This window comes from Phodopus roborovskii, unplaced genomic scaffold (genome assembly GCF_943737965.1).
Source record: "Phodopus roborovskii unplaced genomic scaffold, PHOROB, whole genome shotgun sequence".
Lineage (NCBI taxonomy): Eukaryota > Metazoa > Chordata > Mammalia > Rodentia > Cricetidae > Phodopus > Phodopus roborovskii.
This window is the reverse complement of record NW_026125397.1, coordinates 17,036,624-17,059,377: the sequence shown is the minus strand read 5'-3', so window position 1 is coordinate 17,059,377 and position 22,754 is coordinate 17,036,624. Positions and strand designations below refer to the sequence as shown.

Sequence of the window (22,754 nt, the reverse complement as noted above, 5' to 3'; positions counted from 1 at the left end):
ATAACAAAATCCAATTTGGTGTATTGGTGTTTTGGCTCCAAATATATAAACCTTCCCTATTCAAAATACTTCTTGTTTTAAATTCAACCCAATAAGCAGTTATTGTTGCTTGGCAAAAACTATCCTATATTTGTAAATTACAACATACAACACTACAGAATATATATACATATATATATTTATATTTATATTCTGCTTTAACAACCAGGCTATGAATCCTGAGGGAGTGGGCCTGTCTGTCATACTCTTCAATAAAACTAAGTGAACAGAAGTAGAAAATCTTCCCAAGGTTTAGGACAAAACAGCAGAGACACAAAGAAATGCTCATTTTTGACAAAGGAGAAGTAAAGAATCCAATTATCTTTAGGCGATAACCTGGATATTAGCAGGATATATACACAAATAATAGCAATAAGTTCACATTTTTGTGGATGTTGGCAAAGAATGGCATTCCTGTTTTTACAGCTGAGATGTGCGGTACTATAATAACACAGCTATCATGCTGTGTTTCTAAGCCAGTAGGCTGCGACTATCCCTTTTATTCTACAGAGTGTCCTCAACCTCCCCCAACCTTCCCCATCCACATACCTTGGCCATTCTACAGTCTCTTGTTTTGAGAAGATAATTAAGGGAATACAATTTTGCTGGCCCCAACTCCCTGTTTCTCCTTTAAAACATTTGCTACTGACAGCCTTCACGCTTAGAGAGGACGCTGGCCAGCTGTCCCTTTTTCTTGAGCCTCACTGTGAAAATGCAGATGCACAGCACACAGGTAAAGCCAGCAAACACACTGAGAACATACGCTGCATATATACGCAAAATGCCATTTTCTGTCTTATCCGAAACATTTTCAGATGACAACTCAAGCTCCTCAGCCAGAAACAGAATGGGTTCCCATAATGTACTTTAATTAGACAAATGGATACGAAGAACCCCACTATAATTTTGCCAATGCTTATCTTGTGAATTTGGGGCCTGTCATTGCTATTTGGTACACAGGAATGGATGTAGATAAAACATTTAGTAGTGAAAGGACAACAAAACTTATCTAAGTTGACAAAATAAGCAAACAAACAAAAAACAAAAACAACACAAAAAAATGTTCCTATCGGCTGCCAGATGATTATACAATTTCCTTTATTTAAATGAAAACTTTTGGGAATAGATAAATAAAATTATTACCTTTTAAAAAAGCATACACAATTGTTTTATAATCTTTGAAGCGATGTCCTAATGCAAACTATTGTTCAAAATAGGGATGATCTTATAAAAATCTGAATCTCTCAGAGTTAATGAATTCTTGAACACCATACACACACACACACACACACACACACACACACACACACACACACACACACAATTTCATAAGTATTCCTTTGTGAACTGAAAAATATTTTTGTAGTACACTAAAAATTGATAAGAAAAATCCACTTCATTATCAGAAACAAACAAGAAATAAAGTTAATAATGTTTACAATTATTTCAAGAGACATCACATTAATTAAATATTATAATACCCAGTTCAACATATACAAAGTAGTCCCATGTCCTTCCTGCTAGCTTTTAGGGAATCTTTGTTCCATTACAAAAAGCCATAGTATTTGCTCCAATGAATCTTAGTAAATTTAGAGTCATCATCTACTCTAGATTATAAACAGAAGCCTCAGGTCCTAGGTAAGCTCCCATAGTACGTTAGGGTTTTGGAAATTGGAATCATTTGAATTTTCTAAGGAACACAGATTTTTTATCAGAAGAGGTCCCCATTAGTTCATCAAATCTTAGTTTGTGAACCCGGAAAGGGTCACCAAAGAACTACTGAGCTAGACTACCTTCTAGTTTATAAAGGAGCCTGTAGAATTTAGAGACAGCTCAAAATAAAACCTTGAAGAAGCTACAGATAACCTAGAAGAAGGTCTCTTGGTGAGCAATACGTACCACTATGCTCCTATTAGCTCCCTCAGAGGGCAGGGGGAGGGAAAATGAGCTAAATGTACAGTGTTTTTGTGATAGATCTTATTGAAAGGAAGGAAACAGTATCTTTGTCAGAATGTTACCTACAAATATCAAATCTGAAGGTATGGGAGGTAATAGAGATGATCTATACGAGCCAAACACAACAGGCATCCAAATACCAAGCTACGGAAAGCCAAGTTCAGATGCATCCCCGCCTCAAGATCTTGCAGAACATGGAAAGATAATGGCAACTCACAGATATAGCCTCAGGGGCCCTGGTGGGGAAAACAGGCCCCTGAGCTGCCGTATTATCTGGCAGAGAAACCAGATCAATTTGGTACTTAATAATACTTAATAATTCTTAATAATACTTAATTTAATAGCCCTATAATGTGACTTCCTCATCTTTCCGCTTCAGCATGCCTAACCTGCTTCACACACAGACCCACAGATGCACTTAACAAGTTAGACACAATTTCAAAATTTAGTTAGTAATTTATAAATGAAACAAAACACAGGATCTTGGAGGATTTTTTTTTTAACTAAAAGAAAAGAGAAAACTATTGAATGATGATTAATTTTGACGATTTTTCATAACTAACTTGGGGATAAAGTGTCCCTAAAATAAGTAATGATGTGTTCTAATTCTGTCAAAGAACTCTGTTGGTCCTTGTAGTGTTTCTAAGGTAAACAAAGCATTTCTGCAGACACAAATGTGCATGCACATAAATGCCTCAGTATACACTCCAGCATCCAGCACTGCCACTGACTTATTGTCTGCCTGGTAGATTAGCAATCCCTCTGTGACTCTGGTTCCCCCAAATGGAGCAACAACTGGGGTGCCTGTTTTAAGGGTTATTATATGTAACATCTGTGAGAACCTACCACATTTTATATTGATTATTCCAGCTTAAAATGAAATATGAGAACTACAATGAAAACTCAACACTCTACCTGGGAGAACGGAGAAAGTATTTGGCTGGATTGTTTCTAATTAATCGAGACAGCATGCCACTTTCCTCTAGGCAAAGGGGCTGGTTGGTCTGTCAATGAAACCAGTCCCCTGCCCTCTCTACTACAACTGTGAACCTGGCAGTCTCAGCTGCTCCCAGCCTCATATATTTAGACAGACCAGATTTTTTAATGGTCTGATTAGTCACTGACATTCCTTTGCAACATCTCCAATAGTTTAAACAAAGCAAACAACCCTGGGGGATTTGCTTATGCTTTCCTGACTTGGCATTCATGGAGTGGGACAGTATTACTAATATAAGAGCACTGTAAAATAGAGACAACTTCAGCTCAGGTGTGCTTGGCATCATTCTGTTAGCACGATGTTAGCTCATCCCAGGCCATGGAAGGGCTAAGAGCTTCCAACACAGTTCTAAGACACTCAGTTGAGGCTCACTGTCAGCAAAGTGCATGTAATCAACCATGTCATGAGGCCACAATCTCAGATACTCCACCTAAAAGCATGTTGTTGAAAGTGAAGACTTTTACCTTTTCATATTCAGCAACGCCCAAGGTATTCCAGAGGGAGTGTGAAATGCAGGTAGCAATTTTACCCCGAGTTCCACTGCTTTCTTTCGGAATATCTGAAAAGTTAAACAATTATTGCAAGTAAGACATAATGTTCTCCACTATTATCCATATTTAGCACTTTAGCACCGGGAGGTATGAACTGATCCAGGAGCCAACACACTGTGGGGCTCTTATGCCCAACCCTAGTTATACCTTAGTATCACGAGGAAGGAATAGAGCACAATTCGGACGTGTGGGTCTCACTTTCTCATCCTTAACTTCTAGTCTGAGTCTGCCGTTTCAGGCATTTGGAAGCGTTAGAGACAATCCAAGTAACTCCTGTATGCATGCCAGGAGGCAAACTCACTTGTTTTTTGGATAACATTTCTTAGATTGAGAACTAGGTGACCTGCCCTACACACAGTTTCTTACTGAGGCATAGGGAAAGAAAAATTTTATAAAGACATAATCTATATGTTATCTTAAGCCCTTGAGGTTTTAACTGTCTCTGATATTAAATGAAATAGGTAAAGGGTAAATTAGGTACAGATTCTGCCCAGAGCATAGATGATTGTCATAAATTCTTAGAATACAGATGATTCTCATAAGTACTTAGAACACATAGAAAAAGAATTGGGGATGGCCAAATCTTTCAGGTCTTCAGGTTAGTCAGCAAGGCTCCATTATGGAGATGGCCTTTAGATGAGTGGCTACAACACTCACCTGAGGCGGATAAGAGAATGGGGACAGGTATTAGGAAGGGACACGGCCCTTCCCTAAGGATCAGTCTAACACAGATGGATGTATGATGACCCTGCAGGATAAACGGTGTAGCTTGTCTGACCAAATAGGTACACTGGCAGATGGGGTGGTAACCACAGTCTGGGTTAAAATCGTGGTGAATCATACATTCAAGGACAAGGTTATTTTTGTGAATAAGGTCACATTATTTTTGTGAATAATGAAATGTTTGGGAGCAAATTCGCCTGAACTGTGCTTCAGAAAGATGGCTCAAGATGACATTTGTTCAGATAGCTGTTCAAGTCAAAGTAATGGCAGGTTCACTGAAGGCAGGCCAGCTAACACCTTCCCTGTAGTAGCTGTGGCACCAAACTGGTACCTTGTCCCCTCACCTTTAAACTTCATCTGGTATACTGTTTACTCCTATTTCCTCCTCAACATGGAAAAGACCGAACGAACAACATGGAATATGATGGCAATGTCCTTCCTCCACCAATGCGTGAGCCCTGGCCACAGGGCTTGTCAAGGAAGTCCTGTGTGTCTCCCCCAAGGAGAATGGTTCTTCATAATTTCTATTCTGAGACCTGAGCCTCTCTAAAGAGAGGCCCAAGGGGTGGCGACCTACTCGTTCTAACATGGAGATTCCACACACACAAACTCTACTCTTCCAGGGTCTAAGTCTCACTTAATAATGATAAATGCGTTTCAAATGCATTCCTTGGCAATCAACAGAGGTAAACTAATGTACATTGTATTCAAATAAAAGCATATGTGTTTGTGGTCTACAGAAAGAACAAACAGGGGCCATTTGTCCGATAAATTACTAATTGTCAAAGAGACAATCTCTTGCATCAGTAGTCGTGGGAAGAAGATAATGATGAAGAAGAAGAAGATGATGATGATAGGTCCATGGCTTCATTTTTTTCTTTCCCATTCTCTGCTTTACCCTGAGAAATCCAGGCTGTCTTCTGTGGTAAGGATTTATGCTACCACTGCCTGGCCATCTGTGGACTTTCTGGTTCCCACCCAACTTTTAAAACTGTTAATTAACTCCTTTTCAAGATAGTTACATAAGATGGAAGTCAAACTATGCAATTAAAACATCATCTTGGATATAAGCATATGGCGAGTGAGCTAAAGGCTCGGGCTTTGAAGGCACAATGCTTGTGTTTGAGTCTCTGCTGTACTGTTTCAAGTTGATTCATCTTGGCCCCGTTGCCTAATCACTCTGTGCCCAAGATTTCTTGCCTAGAACATGCAGATAATAGCAGCATTTGCTTTTGGAAAATTGCAGAGAGAAATAAACAAATTTTTATATTTTTGGATCTTAGAATAAATAGTGTTCACTCTATAGGTTGGGTGTAGTTTGGATGATCATAATAACATATAACTCTAAGGACTTGCCATAGTTACTGTCTCAGGTTGTTTCTTTATGTAATTCTGTTTGGGTCAGAATTATACTTTCCTTCTTCCAAGGTTTAATTATGAGCTCAAGAGTTAAGCCCCCAGTTCTCATCACCTAATCACATTCCATCCTCTTTCTGTTCATTTCTTTAGCTCTTCCCTTCCTTAGAACACATCACAATTTGGATATCTTGCTGTTTTCTGGAACTTAATCTGTCCCACACTGAGATAGTAATTGAATATCTCAAATAAACTTGCCTAGTTCCATCACTGGTGATGTTTAGTGAGCCTCTTGGACTTGGTGATTGATCTGTTAACTTTCAAAAGGCATCACCAGGTGTACCAGGATTAAAACAGAAGTGTCCTGTGCACAGCTCACTTAAAGGTTAGTATAGGTCATGTTCTCACCACCAGGTAAAATAAAAAGGATGATTAAAAGAGGTTTCCTAACCTATCATCAGGTTTTCTCGTTTCCATTAAGGTGTATAATTTTAACATTTTTGTTTAATAAACCATTATGATTTCGGCTATTCTACTATCTTTGTACCACCGCATATGAATTAGGCCTGTCTATCATCTTTGTTCCCTCAAAGGTTGCTCTGGGTGTAGGAGGTGAGACTTCATAGTCACACATTTTTGTTCAGTATTAGTCTTTAGTCAGTTCTCTCATTTTATGGCCTCCCTTGAGCCCATCAAGTCCATTCATTCTCCAAGGCCCATGCCAATTCTCAACTCCAAGATCTTTGCCCCCCATGAATACCGACTCCGATAGCTTGTATCACACTATGAGGGTTTTCGAAAAGGCATGATACAGATCTCTAAATATGTTCTTGTACTTTTGTGTCACCCAATACTTCTCTTTTCTTTCTGAAACTAGAGAGATTTCCTTTTCCTTTACTCCTTGTTTTATGGTCAGCCCCTATTAATCATCTTACATTTAATTTTGTTAATATCAGCACAGTATTCATATGTAGAAAGAAGGTTTTGTTCTCAGATAATGGACAGGGAGGAGGTGACTTTCCAGCTGAGAATGTCTTCATGGGGCGGGACCTATTTAAATACCCCTCTCAGGGAGTTCTTCCAAACAGCCCCTTCCAAAGTTGCCCATATTCCTTCAGTGTTTATCACATTACCTTGTATGCTTATGTATCTACTAACTACATCAAAATTACTAATTTGCTGTCTTGTTTGTTGTGTTGACAACCCAACTAGATATGAGAATAAGAGCATGAACTGAAACACAACACAACACTAGCAACACAAGCAACACGGGGCTGGAATTCAAAAGGCCTATTTAATAAATGAATTAATGAATGAATCAAAGGTTAATTTAGAAGTCTGAGGCACAGAGTAAGGCACACTGATTTTACATTGTTTGCAATGCAGGTCAACACAATGCACCCGTTTTCTATTGTCACAATAATTACCTCAGATTCTAGAGTCTTGACCCTGGGCATAATTAGGGGAAAATTACAAAACCGTTTTGGAGAGAAAAAAATTAATGGTCCCATTGATGCTTTAGGTAATAAACAATAGTCAATGCCAATTACTGTTATTTCCTACTATTTAATTTTTTTTAAGTTGAAATTTATTTGCACATGTATGGGTGTTTTGCTTGCATTCTGTATGTGTACCACATGTGTGCAGTACTGTTGGAAGCTAGAAGAAGGTGACAAACCCCCTGGAACTAGAGTTACAAACAATTGTGGGCTGCCATGTGGGTGCTAAGAACAAACACAGGTCCCCTGGAAGAGCAGCTGGTGCTCTTAACTGCTGATTCATCTCTCTAGTCCTCCTCCTATTATTTAAAGAAAGTGTACTCGAAAGAAGAATCCAGACTCTGAAAGAGAACATCTTTCTCCTTATCAATGTGTTCATAATATAACTAGCTTATAAAATTAACACTGGTAAAAGAGTGAAGGAGATATATCACAAATCATTCTAAAGGGCAATTAGGCTTTAAGTGGCCCATCTTGGATGATGTGCTGAACATCACATTATTACAAAAGCTAGAAGGAACTCTGGGGTTCCTCCAAGGGGCACAGCATGATGACAGGAAGAGTGCTGGGTCCCACTTCAATGTCTGACTTGATTTACCCAATGTAAGAAGAGAGGTGGCTGGCAAGCTTTGTGTTTGCTTTATTATTAGGAAAAACTATTGCACAGAAGACACAAAACTAGAACTAAAGTATACCTGACTGTGTGTGTGTGTGTGTGTGTGTGTGTGTGTGTGTGTAAAAGAAACAAAATTAGTGACTTTTTAAAAGGTTCAGCTACCGTACCATCAAATTCTAAATCAATCTTGGTTTCCAAGGTTTGTCGGCACTAAAGTTGTCAGGGAAGATTTAAATTGAGACGGTAAGATGACAGCTCGTAAAATATAACCCTGCTTACAATGGAAGACTTTCTATTCCCTCACCCTTCCTTTCCTAAAGCCCACTAAAGAGAGTAGTTTTTAATAACTACCCATCAGTTTGAGATGGGCAGATGTTTTATGATCCAACTAGTTTTCAAAAACATTTTGTGTTACAGAGATACTGATTGCATTCATAGCAAAAGTCAAAACCAATATAATTTGCTGAAAGGACAGCAATATGATGAAATAGCTTCTCAAGTAACCTTTCATGCACGTTAACTAACAAATATCTTTAAATAAGGGCTAAGAATTTCAGAACAAACACATCAAAACTGCATCTTTTCATTACATTTAAGTAACATCACCATGGTCTCACTGAGTTTTGGTTCAATGTTTTAAAAACTTGAAAAGTTTAAATCTGTCAAGTAAAACATTAATCTCTTTACCCTTACAGATAGGATCAGACAAGGCGATAAACAAGATGTATCACTTTCCTTGTCTTTGAACACCAGAGAGATTATACACCAGAGTAAAGAGTAAGGGCAGAAGGGATGAATAAGAAGAGATGGCTGCAGAAGGGGACACTTTCACCCCGACATGCTCCAGTTTAAAATGTACACTGGGTATTAAAGCCTTTCTTAAAATGCTTATGCTGAAAACTGAACTGTCAAAAGGTCAAACACCATTCTCCATTAACATAAACAGTTTACCTATTATTCATTTTTACTACATACAAACCTCCATGAAAGGTGTCATCATATCTATGATCAATATCTTTCAGAAAATACATGAACTGATACATCATTAAGTGAGGTTATTAACTTGTACATAAAACGAGCCAAATCCAGTCACTCAGCCAATTTGCACTAAAAACATAATCTGGACTTTTTTTTTTTTTATTTATGATTAAACTTTGCAAGGTTTAAAAACTATAGTGAAGATAGAGATAATTCAGCAGAAGGTAAAACTGAGTGTCATTAGAAGTCACTGACCTCCATACTCCTATGCTTTGCTCACAACTCTATCAGTGCGCAGCCATCTCTGATTTGTGTCATTCTTTTGTTTTTCATATGGTATGCATGTGAGTTTGCATGTTCACACGCATGTCTGTGCACATATGGGTGTATGTGGGTGGGCACATCCAGGCCACAGGATGATGTTGGTACCTTTATTATTCTCCATTTAATGTTGTCTTAAACACTTTTTAAATGTGTGTGGAGGTGGCTAGACACATGTACCATGGCATGTGTGAGTGTGGAGAACAGAGGGACAACTTGTGGGAGTAAGTTCTCTTCTTCTGCTCTGTAGATCAGTTTCAGAGATCAAGCCTTAGGGCAAATGCCCTTAGCTGATCTAGCTGACACTGCTCTCCATTTACATAGCCAAGTCTGACCAATTCAGCTAGTTTAGCTTGTCATCTTGCCTTGGGAATCCCTTTATTTGCCTTCTGGGCTCCGCGGTAACAGGCAGGCCACCACACATTTCTGGCTTTTATGTGCATGCCTGGGAGCTGAACTTACCTTTATACTCGCATGGAATACTTCCCTGTGAATGTCTTTTCCATGAGCCACCTCACCAGCCCTCTGGTAATTCTTTGGATCCAGAGGGACTATCCTATGTGTGGCTCACCTATGTGTTCCTCATTCTGTGTCATTCATTTACTTGGTCAAAACCTAACGCTAGGAGATTTTTTTTAAAACTAAAAGCTTTACTGTGTTTATTAAACTAATTATGATTGCATTTAAAAGTCATATGACTGCTTTTGTCAGTTGCTTTGGTATGCTTCACCGTGATTTTCTATGCAACACTTCAACTTTTAGCTTTTAAGTAATTAGGTAAAGACAGTGTTGTTCATTTTCCTGGAAATTTATAGCATTACTAGCTCTTCAGCTTTCTAAGGAAATGATATGTATGGTTTTTGGTCCATAACCACGCGTGACCTCCAAAGAGAATCCATTAGAATCCTGTAGACCTGTTATTTCTCAATATGAAAGTACAAAGTTTTAAGTGAAATAAACTTCAGATTTTAATTTAAAAATACAAATGCAGATACTAGTACATAGGCATTTTAGATTTCTTCAGTGCTGGGGAGCTAATCTAAAGCTCTGCGCATGTCTACCAGTGAGCTATTTCCTTAACATCATGTAGAAAAGAGATTCTTTTCTTCATAAAAAATGTAACAGCTTGTGAAGTTTGAAAAAGTTGCTTTCATGCTTTCCTACAGTCAAAATGAATAAATGTTGATAAATGAATAAAATTTCATTGGATATCGATTTTCCCCCCTGAGAGAGAGTGATCTCATTACCTAACACTTAAGTGGAGAGGGTTTAAATGATACTGGTGAGAATTCTATCTTTTGTTCAAGAGCCACACTACATCACAGGGGCAGTACCCTGAAACAAATTCTGCGGGTGCCCTGAGTGACCATGCCAAGGTTGCCTGGTAACAGACACAGTAAACTTTGAATTAGGCCCTCAGGGCTATGGTTAAGAATTTGCTGGTCACCAATTCAACATGAAAAAAGTTTTGTCAGTTGAGGATAGTAGAGAAGAACTTGGGAGTTATTTTTCTGTTGCACAGAACAAGCTTTTGAGATACAGTTAGCATACATCCCTGGGTTGTGGAATATTTCTACACCGTATGAAGGTGTATTGCTGATTTGGTGTAATAAAAAGCTGAATGGCCAATAGCTAGGCAGGTGGTATAGGCAGAGAGCAAGGAGGAGGACGAGGAATCTAGGTACTTGAGAGATACCAGGAGACATGAAGAGGAAACATGGGGTGCACGATGAAAGAGAGGCGATGCCACATGATACATGAAAAGAAATGGGTTAATTTAAGTTATAAGAGCTGGTTAGGAATGAGCCTAAGCTATAGGCCAAGCTTTCATAATTAATAAGAAGTCTCTGTCATTATTTGGGAGCTGGCAGGACAGAGAAAGACTTGTCACACCCCTGATTACTGGTGTGGTGAAGGATATTAGGATAGAACAACAAAACAAGATCCTTCATTCAATGGTACGCACAATCAGGAAGGCATGCCTGATGATTTGCACTAAATCCTGAAAGTGTAATATACAGAATAAGATATAGTGTAAACCAAAATATATAACACAGGAATGAATTAAATAGTAGAAACTTTATTGTGGAAATGAAAGAGGACTGGTGGAGGGAGGGCGAGAGAGAGAGAGAGAGAGAGAGAGAGAGAGAGAGAGAGAGAGAGAGAGAGAGAGAGAGAAGAGACATGAAACTTGAAGTAGATAATTGGTGCATGGCACAAGATTCACAGAACTTGTTCAAATAAAGGTTAATATAGTTTTATTTGGGGAGAAATCACTTCCACACGATGCAGATGACCGCTCCAAGTCTCTGCTCTGAGGATCCACACCGGCAGTCCTCAGTGACCCAACCAGGAGCAAGAGAGGGCAAGGCTATCTGGGACCCAGACCAAATCCCACAGGCTTACATATGCACTTTTGACCACGCCCAAGTGGGCGTGGTCAGTGCCACAGGTGCTGCTGGGTGGATCTCTCACCATACTCACTGCATGCCCAGGTGCCTCAATCCTTGGGTTGGATATAGACTGGCTTGCACACATCTTTGGGTTTAGACAGGAGATAAAGCAAAAGGGGAAGAGAAGGCACACACAGCTCATTATACTATGGAGCTTGTAGTGAGTATGAATAACAGGTCAGAAAATGTCCAGAAAAGTAAAACAAGTCAATGTCCTTAAGTCAAGGACAGGAAGGAAATCAACGCATGGTTGGAAGTCCATTTCCACCTCACGCCTCCCAGTGACAGCAAGTCATGTCTGGATCATCAGGGTTGAGAATGGCGCAAGGAGAATGGAAGCCTGCTCTTCCCACCATGATGGGACTTTTCTGACATGTAAAAGAAGATATACATGGATGGAAATACCAAGAAAATTCTTGGCTACCTGATAGAAGTGAAATCTTGATAAGTAATTCTAGTCCTTTCTTTTATTTAGTGTGTGTGTGCGTGTGTGTGTGTGTGTGTGTGTACGTGTGCGTGTGTGAGTGTGTGTGTGTTCTAAAAACTGAACACAGGTTCAAAGGATGCGTGACAAGTGCCTTTACCTCCTGAGTCATCTCACTGGTCCCAGTTAGGGTCCTTTAAATCATTTACCCATAGTGGGACCTGGAAAGAAGCCATATGATGAATATTATCTGTCTTTCAAATCTGTATTCAATATGAAAGTTACAGAAAATGCAAAGGAACGATGCAGGTTTTAGCTTTACTGTGTGGATATTATTTTAGAGTTACATCTTCCAAAAAACTTTCTGAGAGTAATATAATAATAAACAATAAAAAGAAAACCAAACACTGGCATGAGAATCAAAGTCATTGGCACATCTAAAGATAGGCTGTCAAGTTGATCAATTCCTTTTCTGCTGATGTTTCAAAGATGGGCAAATCATCAACATGGTGTTTGGAAAAATACACAGTGTACAAGGAATTGCACTTAATACTTTAAAGTATGCCAAATAGTTTCTGACCTACAATTTACAATAAAAAGAAAACATCTTTGTTTAAAAAAATATACATATATATACATATATATGTATGTGTGTATATATATATGTATATATGTATATATATATAAAATGACTGCTACAGCAACAGAAAACTATGAAACTTCATATTTTATTTAGTGATAACTTCTAATAGATTTCTGTGGAATCCACCCTATAGAGATTATTGCCCAATGCATTAGTGTGAAAATTCCAACTGGTCTATTTGTCCATGCTTTTTACAGTAGGCATACAAGCTGTATGTATGTATGTATACATGTACACACACACACACACACACACACACACACACAGCTGGCCTTGTAAATACTTACTTGATAAAATGAGAGAGAAAACCAACAACCTTATTATCCCTGCAATCCCTGACACTTTTGAGTTATGAAGCATTCCACGCCAGTGAATTTTTCCAGTTAACTGAACCTCAACTTTTTTTATTTATATCCATTTTAAAAGCCAGTCTACCTGCTCTTCTTGATTTAATGAGACACACAGCTATCCTGACTTGGTGACTCAGCATCCCCATCCCCTTTAGACACTAAGTAGGGACCGGGTGATGTAGTTTCCTCACCTGAATGGACTGTATGATCCTTAAAGCCCATCTAAACCCCTCGGTGCCCCAGTTTCTAAGTACCTGGATGGCGAATCATTTTCCCAAATCAGAAGGTGGCTGTGATTAAATGCACGAGAGCTTTTTAAAGAGTGATAATAGTTACCATCATCTTTCTTTGCTGTACGATAGTGGTTCCCTCAGGAATAATAGAAGGTATTAGGCTTTCCGTACACACACTAAATGGTCCAAAAACTGCTGAGCTTTTATGTCTGTTTTCTATGGCCCTACTCATTCTTTCTGCTATTAGCTATCAGTTCATTACAATCAAGACTTCTCATGTGAGAGCGTATTTATTTGCTCTCCTCTGAGTTGCAGATTTCTTCAGTGAGCAGTTGTCTGTGTGAGAGCCTGGGGATAAATCCCTTGTCTCTTTTATGTCTCCTTTATACTGAAGGGCATGACCTTCAGAACATGTGCGAACTTATGAGCTTGTGCCACAGTTTGAGCTATTAACTCTGCAGGTATGAAACACAATGAATTAGTATACTTATTAGTAGTAACAGTTTGAAAATTTATAAGCTGACTATCTATATGCATCTAGATCTTGCTTGGTTTGTGTTTGTGTGTAAGCATATATTTGTATGTGCCCATGCAAATGGAGGTTACATATGGATGTGTGTATGTGGGTCAAGGCTGGTGTCTTCTTCAGTTGCTCCCTATCTTTTTTTTTTTTTTTTTTTTTTTTTTCCTTTGGTGGTAGAGTCACACTGAATCCGGAGCTCACCGGTCTGGTTAGACAGCAAGCTTCCTCACCAGCACTGAGAAAAATGGTGTGTGCTGTTATGCCCAACTTTTGACAGGGGCTCTCATCATGCCAGTATCCTGAGTTTTTACCAAAAGAATCATCTCCTGCCACAATTACTTCTTTAAAAGGCATGGCCTGTACATATCAATCCCAGGTCCCTATCCTTCCCATCCTTCTATGCCCCACACTGACCCCATCCCATCCCATCCCTCTTCTGCCCTAGGGGATTATCAAAGTCTATCATATCACTTGGGGGGACGGCCTAGGCCGAGAGAGTATCCCTCTTTGTGTGATAGGCTCCCAAAGTCCATTCATATACTAGGAATAAATACTGATTCACTACCAGAGGCTCCATAGACTGCCCAGTTCTCTTATCAGGGAGTCTAAGTTGGTCCTATGCTGGTTTCCCAGTTTGGGGTCCATGAGCTCCCCCTTGTTCAGGTCAGCAGTTTCTGTGGGTTTCTGCAGGCTGGTCTTGACTCCTTTGCTCATCACTCCTCCCTCTCTGCAACTGGATTCCAGGAGTGGGGCTCAGTGCTTAGCTGTGGGTGGATGCTTCTGCTTCGGTCAGCTACTCACTTTTCATTCTCCCTAAGCAAATATACACCTGTCTGTCTGCAGGTCATCACAACAGTCTGGGGGTTTGACTGTAGGTTGCTTTTGAGCACAGTTTATAGTTTCATGCAGAAGATGGGTGAATATTTTAATTTATTAAGTGGTAATGTTACTACAAAGAAAATTTGGCAGTGATGCTATTTTTGTCTTATGCTTGTGTCCTTTCATGCAAATTAACTTACCTCTCGAAGTCGTACTCCCTCATTTCAGAAATAGAGAAATGCATCTTAGACAAATACAACTTAGATAAGTTCTTTTTTCCTCCACGTCACATTAGAATTTCAATTTTTCCATTACACAAGGAATACATTTTCACTATGGATAAATCATAAAATTGAGGAGGCCCTCAAACATAGGATGCTATTAATCTCATCTTCCTAACCCAAACATTTTAATACCTTAAGTGTCTACCCTGATGAGTACTGAATGTAATTTAAGTGGCATCATTCCATGTACACTATACTGTATGCTTTCTTACACTCTCCAACCCTACACAATTTGAAGGAGTAATAGGTCTTCAAGCATTTTCTGTAAAGACTTCCAGGGTAAGTTTTCTGGGCTTTGGCAATCACAGGGTCTCACCCTCTCATGTTTATTTCTTTTGTAATTATTTAAAATATAAAAGCCATCCTTAGTTTTGTTTTCTAAATCAAGACTGAGGCTGACTTCGTTGTGAGCCTGCTGTTTTAAATTCACGGACACATTTCTGTAATACCCCACGCTCTAGGGCAAGTGCTGAGGATCAAGTTCAGGTCTGTGTATGCTAGGCAAGAGCTGTACCATTGAGCTATACCTCCAAGTATGAAATAGCTGTTAGCAATTCCTACGGAAGACTAATAAAGAAAATTAGGTAGCTTATACAGCATTAATTCACAATTAAGTTTTGATTATAAAAATGACAGTGGAACAAAAGTCTCTATATATACTTATATACATGCACTTTTCAGCATAACCATTTCCTTAGGACTGTCTGAATGTCTAGTTTCTGGTTAGAGGACCTTCAGTCACTCATTCATTCACACACTGTATTTGCAAGGTCAAAGTGCATAGGCAAAACGTAAAATAAATGAGTGTGCCTGAACACTGTGAGTCTCTGAATGAAGTTGGCTTATGTGAAAGCATCTTATATTTTCTCACTTAGAATAAAAGGTCTCATGGTATTTTCCCATAGCTTACCTCATGACAACCATGTATATGTGTTTAATAGACTGGCACTATGTTCTAAGAATATCCTACAAGGTTCAGGGATACAAGGCCCTGAGTTAACAGTAACTATCCCCAGAATCAAATAACCTCTAACTCAATGGATTTCTTGCTGGGAAAATTTCAAAAATATCAAATTAAAGAATGTAGGAAGTCCTTTCCTCTTCAAATGAAAGTAACAGCCAAAGAAAACACAATTCTTTGTCTACCTTAGCCACTCAAGCATTCACTAAACTTTTGTTTGTTTGTTTGTTTCTTTCTTTTTTTTCTGGAATGCTCTTTAAACCCATCACATACACCATTTCAACATAATTTATATTTTCTAAATTGTAAACTTTCAAAGAGGAGCCTCTTTTACAACTGTGACCTTTTAAAAATGTCAATTCATTTACTCAACAAATATTTATCGAGTGCCTATGCAGACTGCAGACTGCAAAAGATGTGTGGAATAGAGAAGTAAACAGGACATTTGTGGCCAGTGACTCATAGGAACACAGAAAGAAGCCCAAGGAGTAGTAACTTATGATACACAGAAAAGGACCCAGAGCCAGCTTATATTTCTTCTTCAAAAGCAAAAGGAGACTAACACTGAGTACATCCTATGATATCAGGCAATTCCTCATTCTTGGTTTTAGCTCAGAAAGCTGCAAGTAGATCACAAACTTACAGAATGACAACTCTATTAAAAGCTATGAGGACGTTATCACTTAGGTGTATCTGAGGATCTTAAATTGGTTTTTAGACCAAGCAGATTCTGACCTAATATGACTGATACACATAATACATTCATCTTTGCTGAACTGGTCAGCATCTTGAAGGCTAGCCTGCATCCAACAATCACCCTTTCATGGTTTAAAGAGCTTGAAAACCGGGAAGGCCCTGGGTGTGATGTCATTTGGAAATGACAAGGAGGGAGAGGGATGGAAGATGGGAGGGGCAGAGGAAGGAGGAAGAAGAGTAGTTTTTAAAAATGGACAGTACAGAAACTTCAGATCAACCCCATTGGATAAGGTGCAAACACATTCATAGGGGTCAGAGATTTCCATATTAAACAGCTGTGAATATATGAGTGAAAGACTCATTATGGATGCTAGAAGTTCCATCTGCTGTAAAACTGAGTAAAATCAGGGCACTGCCATTCAGGTATTAAATTTAGCTACTCTAAGCCAATACTAAAAATCTTGAGAAAAATAAGCTATTCATTACACATTAATGATGATAGAAACCTGAGTCATAAACTATGTAAGGCTTTTGATATCTGTTACCTGACTTATTTGCTTAACTGTCATTTCTCAAATATAAATAAAACTTGGTAGTTTAACATTCTGTTAATAGATATACTGTTCCCCAGATTTTACTGTTCCTCAGGTTTTAGCATAATATCTTTATTATAATATCCTAGACAAGGAATGATACTCTTAATTGTTGGCCTACTAAATTAGTATGTGGCTTCCTCCACAAGGGTAACAGCTAAATTCTGATATCTATTTTCTTAGCTCTTTTTGGAAAAGAGCCCATGGTAGCTGAAAGCAGGGAATTTTAAGGTACCAAGTCAGTGGTTTTCAATGTGTGTTCCTGAGAAAGACAGCATTGCATTACCTGGAACCCTGGAATATATGGACACTTTAAGGTCCTGCTCAGATCAGCATGTCCTGCTCAGATCAGCATGTCTAGAAGTGGTGAGGAGGAAGACTACAGTCTCGGTTTTAACAAGCCACATGATGCTGAACCTTTCACATTTTCCCTTTCAGTCACTCTGAGATGTACAATTCACTTGCACTTCTCATTGTCCTATGGTACAGTATAATGATAGAAAAAATTTCTGCTCTGAATTGTATTTTGTTACCCACTACTCCTCTCTTAACATCTCCTCCACCTCCCCCTTTGGATTGTAATGTAGACCACAGCTGCAGATCCGCACAACTAAGGAGATTTAGGTTTTCTACCCAAGCACAGGAAACACACCAGCTAGAAACCATACTTCAATATGGTTTTTCTGGCACATTGTACCACACTGCTATTGCAGTGGCAGAGCAGTGGTATTAACAATCTTTACGTTTAGCAAACAGCACAGGAGTTGGAGCCAACTGATGCTGAAAGTTGTAGCAAAGCCACAAGCTGTTATATTTAAGAGCAAATGGCACAGCCACTTCCTAAATGAATGGGACACCATCACCCCGAAATCTCGGGTTTTATGTGCTGGTCACTGAAGTTCAGTCATTTATTTTACTGTTAAGTTATGTCTTTAAATCACTTAATGGCATTAGAATGAAAAAAAAATATGGTCAGATTTATGAGGCCAAGAAGGAAAAGCCAGTGAGCACTTCATCTCACAATGAGAATCTAATTATTGGTTCACAACACAGTTTTTTTTCCCTCACTTCAGGCAGACTATACTGCAAATCAGCATCTAATAGTCTCCAGTTTTAAAAGGCCATTTGCATGTAAAGTAGCTATTTTATCTATTTGCGACAGTTCATAGGTAAAAAGAATTCTATTTTAGTTTAGTACTAGTCATACAAGCTTAAAATATTTTTTAAATAAAACTATTTCCACAAGAGCCAAGATAATACTGTAGATTCAGAACAATGTAATTAGGAAACATTTATAAAAAGAGACATAACTTCAATTGATATTCAGATACAAATATACAATGTATAATAACACAATCAAGGTCATGATCATCTCCTTAAATATTATGTCCCTTGCTGGGGACCTTCCAAGTCCTCCCTTTCAGTCATGCTGAGATGTGTTCAGGCATCTGTCATTGCCCTTTGGTGCTACACAGTTCTAGAAAAGAAAATTCTCTTCCCTTGAACTGTATTATAGTACTTACTACTCTCTCAATAACACTCTATCTCCCTTTAGTCTCCTCTGGTGACTGTCATGTTTATGTTTCTTTGTAATCAATTTACTCTATAATAACAGAACAAACATCCTAACTTCACATGTGGGACAAAGACCCTAGTAGACAGTGTTTGTAGAGGAAGAGGAACAGTAACTAACTGGATGAAAAGATGCTCTCCAAATTATCAGAAAGCTGGAAACAACACATAAGACACTGATGCACACTGATTAGAGTTACCTGACTCCACAGCACTGACCACACTATCTTGCTATCAAATTTGATACTGGGTCTCTGAATGGTACAGCTACTTTGGGAGGTAGTTTGATAATGTCTTATAAAATTGATCACAGTTTTAGCATACAAGCTTGGCTGCCACCCTCTTTGGCATTTACTTACAGGAGCTGAAAATATATTTCTACCAAAATCTTCACACACAAATGTTTATAGATTATTTTTATGACATACAGAGTATTTACACACCATGTTTGAAGATTTTGATCTGAAATACAATCTGGTTTGTATATACCAAATTAGCTAAACACATATAAATCTTCTTTATATATAACATTAATTAAATATCAGACAGACAGACATAGATCTAAAATCAGTCTCAGGAGCTGCCAATGACAATCACAAAGAATTCACATTCTGACATTTCCTGCCTTTATTTCTTTAGAGTTTGAACAGCTGATTCTACTTTAGCAGGCAGATCATTAGACATTGTCACATACCCCAAAAACTTGTTTTAAGCTTCTTTGTTTATCATCTTCTTTTCCTTACAGTTTAGACAATGGTTATGTGAATTACAGGACATACAACCTGTGTTTTCCTGGCTGCACATACATAGTGGAATCTGACAGGTCAAAGGCTCTAGGGGCATCTTGGTGGTTAATTCTCTTGAGACATCAGTAGCTATTCATCACCAGTTATAAAAATAAGTAAATTACTTCCATAGTTTGCTTTCACTAATGAATAGGGATAATTGAAAGATGGTTTGCTATTTACTGTTGGTTACCAAGGGCCCAGTTGATAGAAGAAAAAAAAAATGACTGATTACTCTTATTGACCTGTTTTCAATATAACAAGTTACTTGTCAATTGCCTTCACTTTTCAATATTATTTCCATTCAACTTAAATAGACTTAATGAGTTTCATCTGCTACATGCCTAGATTTCAAGAAAAGTCAAAATCCTTATCTTGTGACATTATTCTAGTTCATTTTTGGTGACTTCTCAGTTACCTGGCTTGTTGAGATCTTTGACACAAATCTTAAACATTTTCATGTTCAATCATTACTCTATGAAGTGTTTGCTTGTTAGTTTTACAGGCAAATTCAAGTTAGGACTTCATGTTAGAGAATTCTTATATCCTTAGTCATTCTTTTTTCATCCCTAGGTTTTTTTTGAAACACAAGCACACATGTACATGTATACATATTTGTACAACTTTAGATAGAATACCTCATATATTCATAACAAAAATTTCACTAAAATTCAGAATTATGCTAAAAGTTATCAATACCCATTATCATCTAATTCAGTCATTAAAAGTATGTGTCTTGGTGGATTTAGGATATTCACACTACGGTAATTCACCAAGATCAATTTAAGAGAAGAATCTTCATATTTATGAGCATTTATTCCTTAGTGACACTCAGTCCTCCAACCCATACAAGCACTAATATACATACTGTCACTATCAACAGACCCAGTTAACTCATAAAAAAAGTTCATTTACACACAGACACACACACACAGACACACAGACACACACACACACACACACACACACAGAGAGAGAGAGAGAGAGAGAGAGAGAGAGAGAGAGAGAGAGAGAGAGAGGTTGTTGGAAGCTTATTCTCAAATAGAAACCACTGAAAGGATCCTGTAAAGAAGACTCTCCATGTGTTTGTAATAATATGCCTGTGCCTTCTGTACCAAAAAGTCAGTTTCATTGGGTATAAAATTCCTGGTATGACATTCTCTTCACAGCTGCAAGAATTCTCTTTAGCTGGCCACTACAATGGGAGATGCATCTGTAATGGAATGCAATCTGCACTGATAATTCTGGTCAGAAAGGAGTCAAGATTTGGGCAATTTCATCAGTCATGGACTTCTATTGAATCAACAACAATCCACTACTTTTCTCCTTTGGGTGCTTATTATCTTTAGCATCTTTATTCTGTTAACTAGCCAGACTCTAGTCCAGAGAACACAAGCTGTATTGCTGAATGGTCAAACTTCCCAGTGTCTTTTTTGATTCCCAGGTATGTTTATATTTGCATCACCTAGGCATTCCCTAATGGGAAGCACAGTCTAATCAGAAAGAGTCATTATGTTTACAGCAGCAAAATAGGTTATGAAGTTTAAGTATAGGAATAATAATTCTTCACCATATCCTCTACAACAACGTAACAACTTGAAAATCAGTATATCACAGTTCTAGAAAGCCAGATTTATGATAATATGTACAAAAAATGATTTCTGGTTCCATTAATTTAAGTGAAAAAGATCTTCCTATGAATAAAGGGCCTACTTTAGGTAACAGTGAGTCAGTGCTCAAACAGGACCAGAGAAGCCAGGCTTCTAGACCTAGAGGCAATGCCCATCCCATCCATATTAGATATTCTTCAGCTCATTAGGCCCCTTTCCTCATATAATGACTACTTTAAGAAGCCCTCTAATTACAAATGGCTTATCTATAGGCAAAACGTAGGCAGTTTCCTTTAGAAATACAATTAGAAGTTGAAAGAGCTTTAGATCATTACTTAAAAGTCTATTTCACTTAAATTCTCAAGTGGTTAATTTCCCATAGCAGTCAGGGTAGGGACCCACAGTGAAAGAGAGCTGCGGACTGTTACAAAGTCACACTGGTAGGTTCCCTAAGACACATTTAAATATTTCAAAAATAACAATCCCCCCCAAGTCTTTTTACCTATTGTCAGGCTCTACCAATTCATGCTGTAGTCTTACAGTTATAAATCTGCTTTGCATTTACAGAATAAAATCTTACAGGCTTGACAAAAAAAATCCCCTTTCTAATTACTGTACCGGGCCTCCATCGGGAAGTGAGTCCCGGTTTTGATGTGTGAAGCCTCGCTGGTTTCTGGTAGCTGTGTCCTCCCGTTTCCAGGCACCTCCTTTATCTCTCAGGCCAGGCTTCCTTTCCTCGCTGGCTTATGACTGAACCGCTTTTCTCCCATTGCCCTTCCTCCTCCAGCAAGCATGCGTTACTTTTGAAGTTTCTTACAGGAACATTTTCTGCTTGTAGCAAAGGGAGAAGGCTCACCATCGTGTCTCTCCTAACACTCCCCTTTCAATTATAATATTCTGCAGATGGTACCAGATGCCTCAGTATTCCCAAACCCTGTACCGTGGCAGTGAATACCAACTTTGCCGTTATTGGAGTCTAAACACCTTTCGAGAGTTGTTGTACTCTTTCAACTTTTAAGTAGCCAAAGGAAAATGCAAAGAGACTTCAATGCCGCACTAAGAATATCAAATGTGTGCCTATGTGTATGAATGGGTAAAGAGAGCCACGTGACTAATAAGCCTCCTTTGTCTTTTCGAGTTGCTTTTGTTAAATGCAAAGCCTAAGTAATTGGATCTGAGATTGGTCAAGGACTTATGGCCAATCTGTTGCTTAGGCTTCTTATCCATTTTCATGTGAACTGAGGATGCTGTCAACAGTCGCTCGGTATTGATATATCAACCTTCTGAAACAGAACCTATAACTGTCCATAAAGAAGGAAATTCAGTTATCATTAAGTGAAGTCATTTTGTCAGAAACGGGGGTTGGGGGTGGGGGTGGTTTTCAAGACTGTGGTTTATACCTAGTAGGAAAAGTTATAAAAAGTGAGATCTTAGAACAGGTAAGGACAATTGGACTCAAAGTTTACAATTGAGTGTTCCCCCTCTAAGTCTGTTGTGATTTCTACTATTTTTATGTCCATTATGGCTTCACTTTGAAATTCAGATATATAAGATAAAGATATAGATGGAAGATCATTAAAACACAGGGGATAATATTGTTAAAGTTTAGCATTGTTTCCTATGCATGTCTGTCTTCCATATCTGAACTCATACTATACGTGAAGTTTTGTAGCTTGCTTTATTACACTGACACTTACTTGCCCATGCCATTAAGTAAATTGACAGGCATACATTTTAAGGGATGCTCAGTGGTCCATGACCTGCTTGCTTCT

General features: G+C 38.4%; 1 protein-coding gene across 1 annotated transcript in view; it reads right to left on the bottom strand.

The window, feature by feature from the left end:
* Positions 1 to 22,754, bottom strand: part of Man1a1 (mannosidase alpha class 1A member 1) — a 163,693-nt gene that overhangs the window by 64,606 nt on the left and 76,333 nt on the right. Inside the window, exon 6 of the mRNA XM_051175509.1 lies at positions 3,457 to 3,551. Coding sequence (XP_051031466.1) covers positions 3,457 to 3,551 — 95 coding nt within the window. The remainder of the gene's footprint in view (positions 1 to 3,456; positions 3,552 to 22,754) is intronic.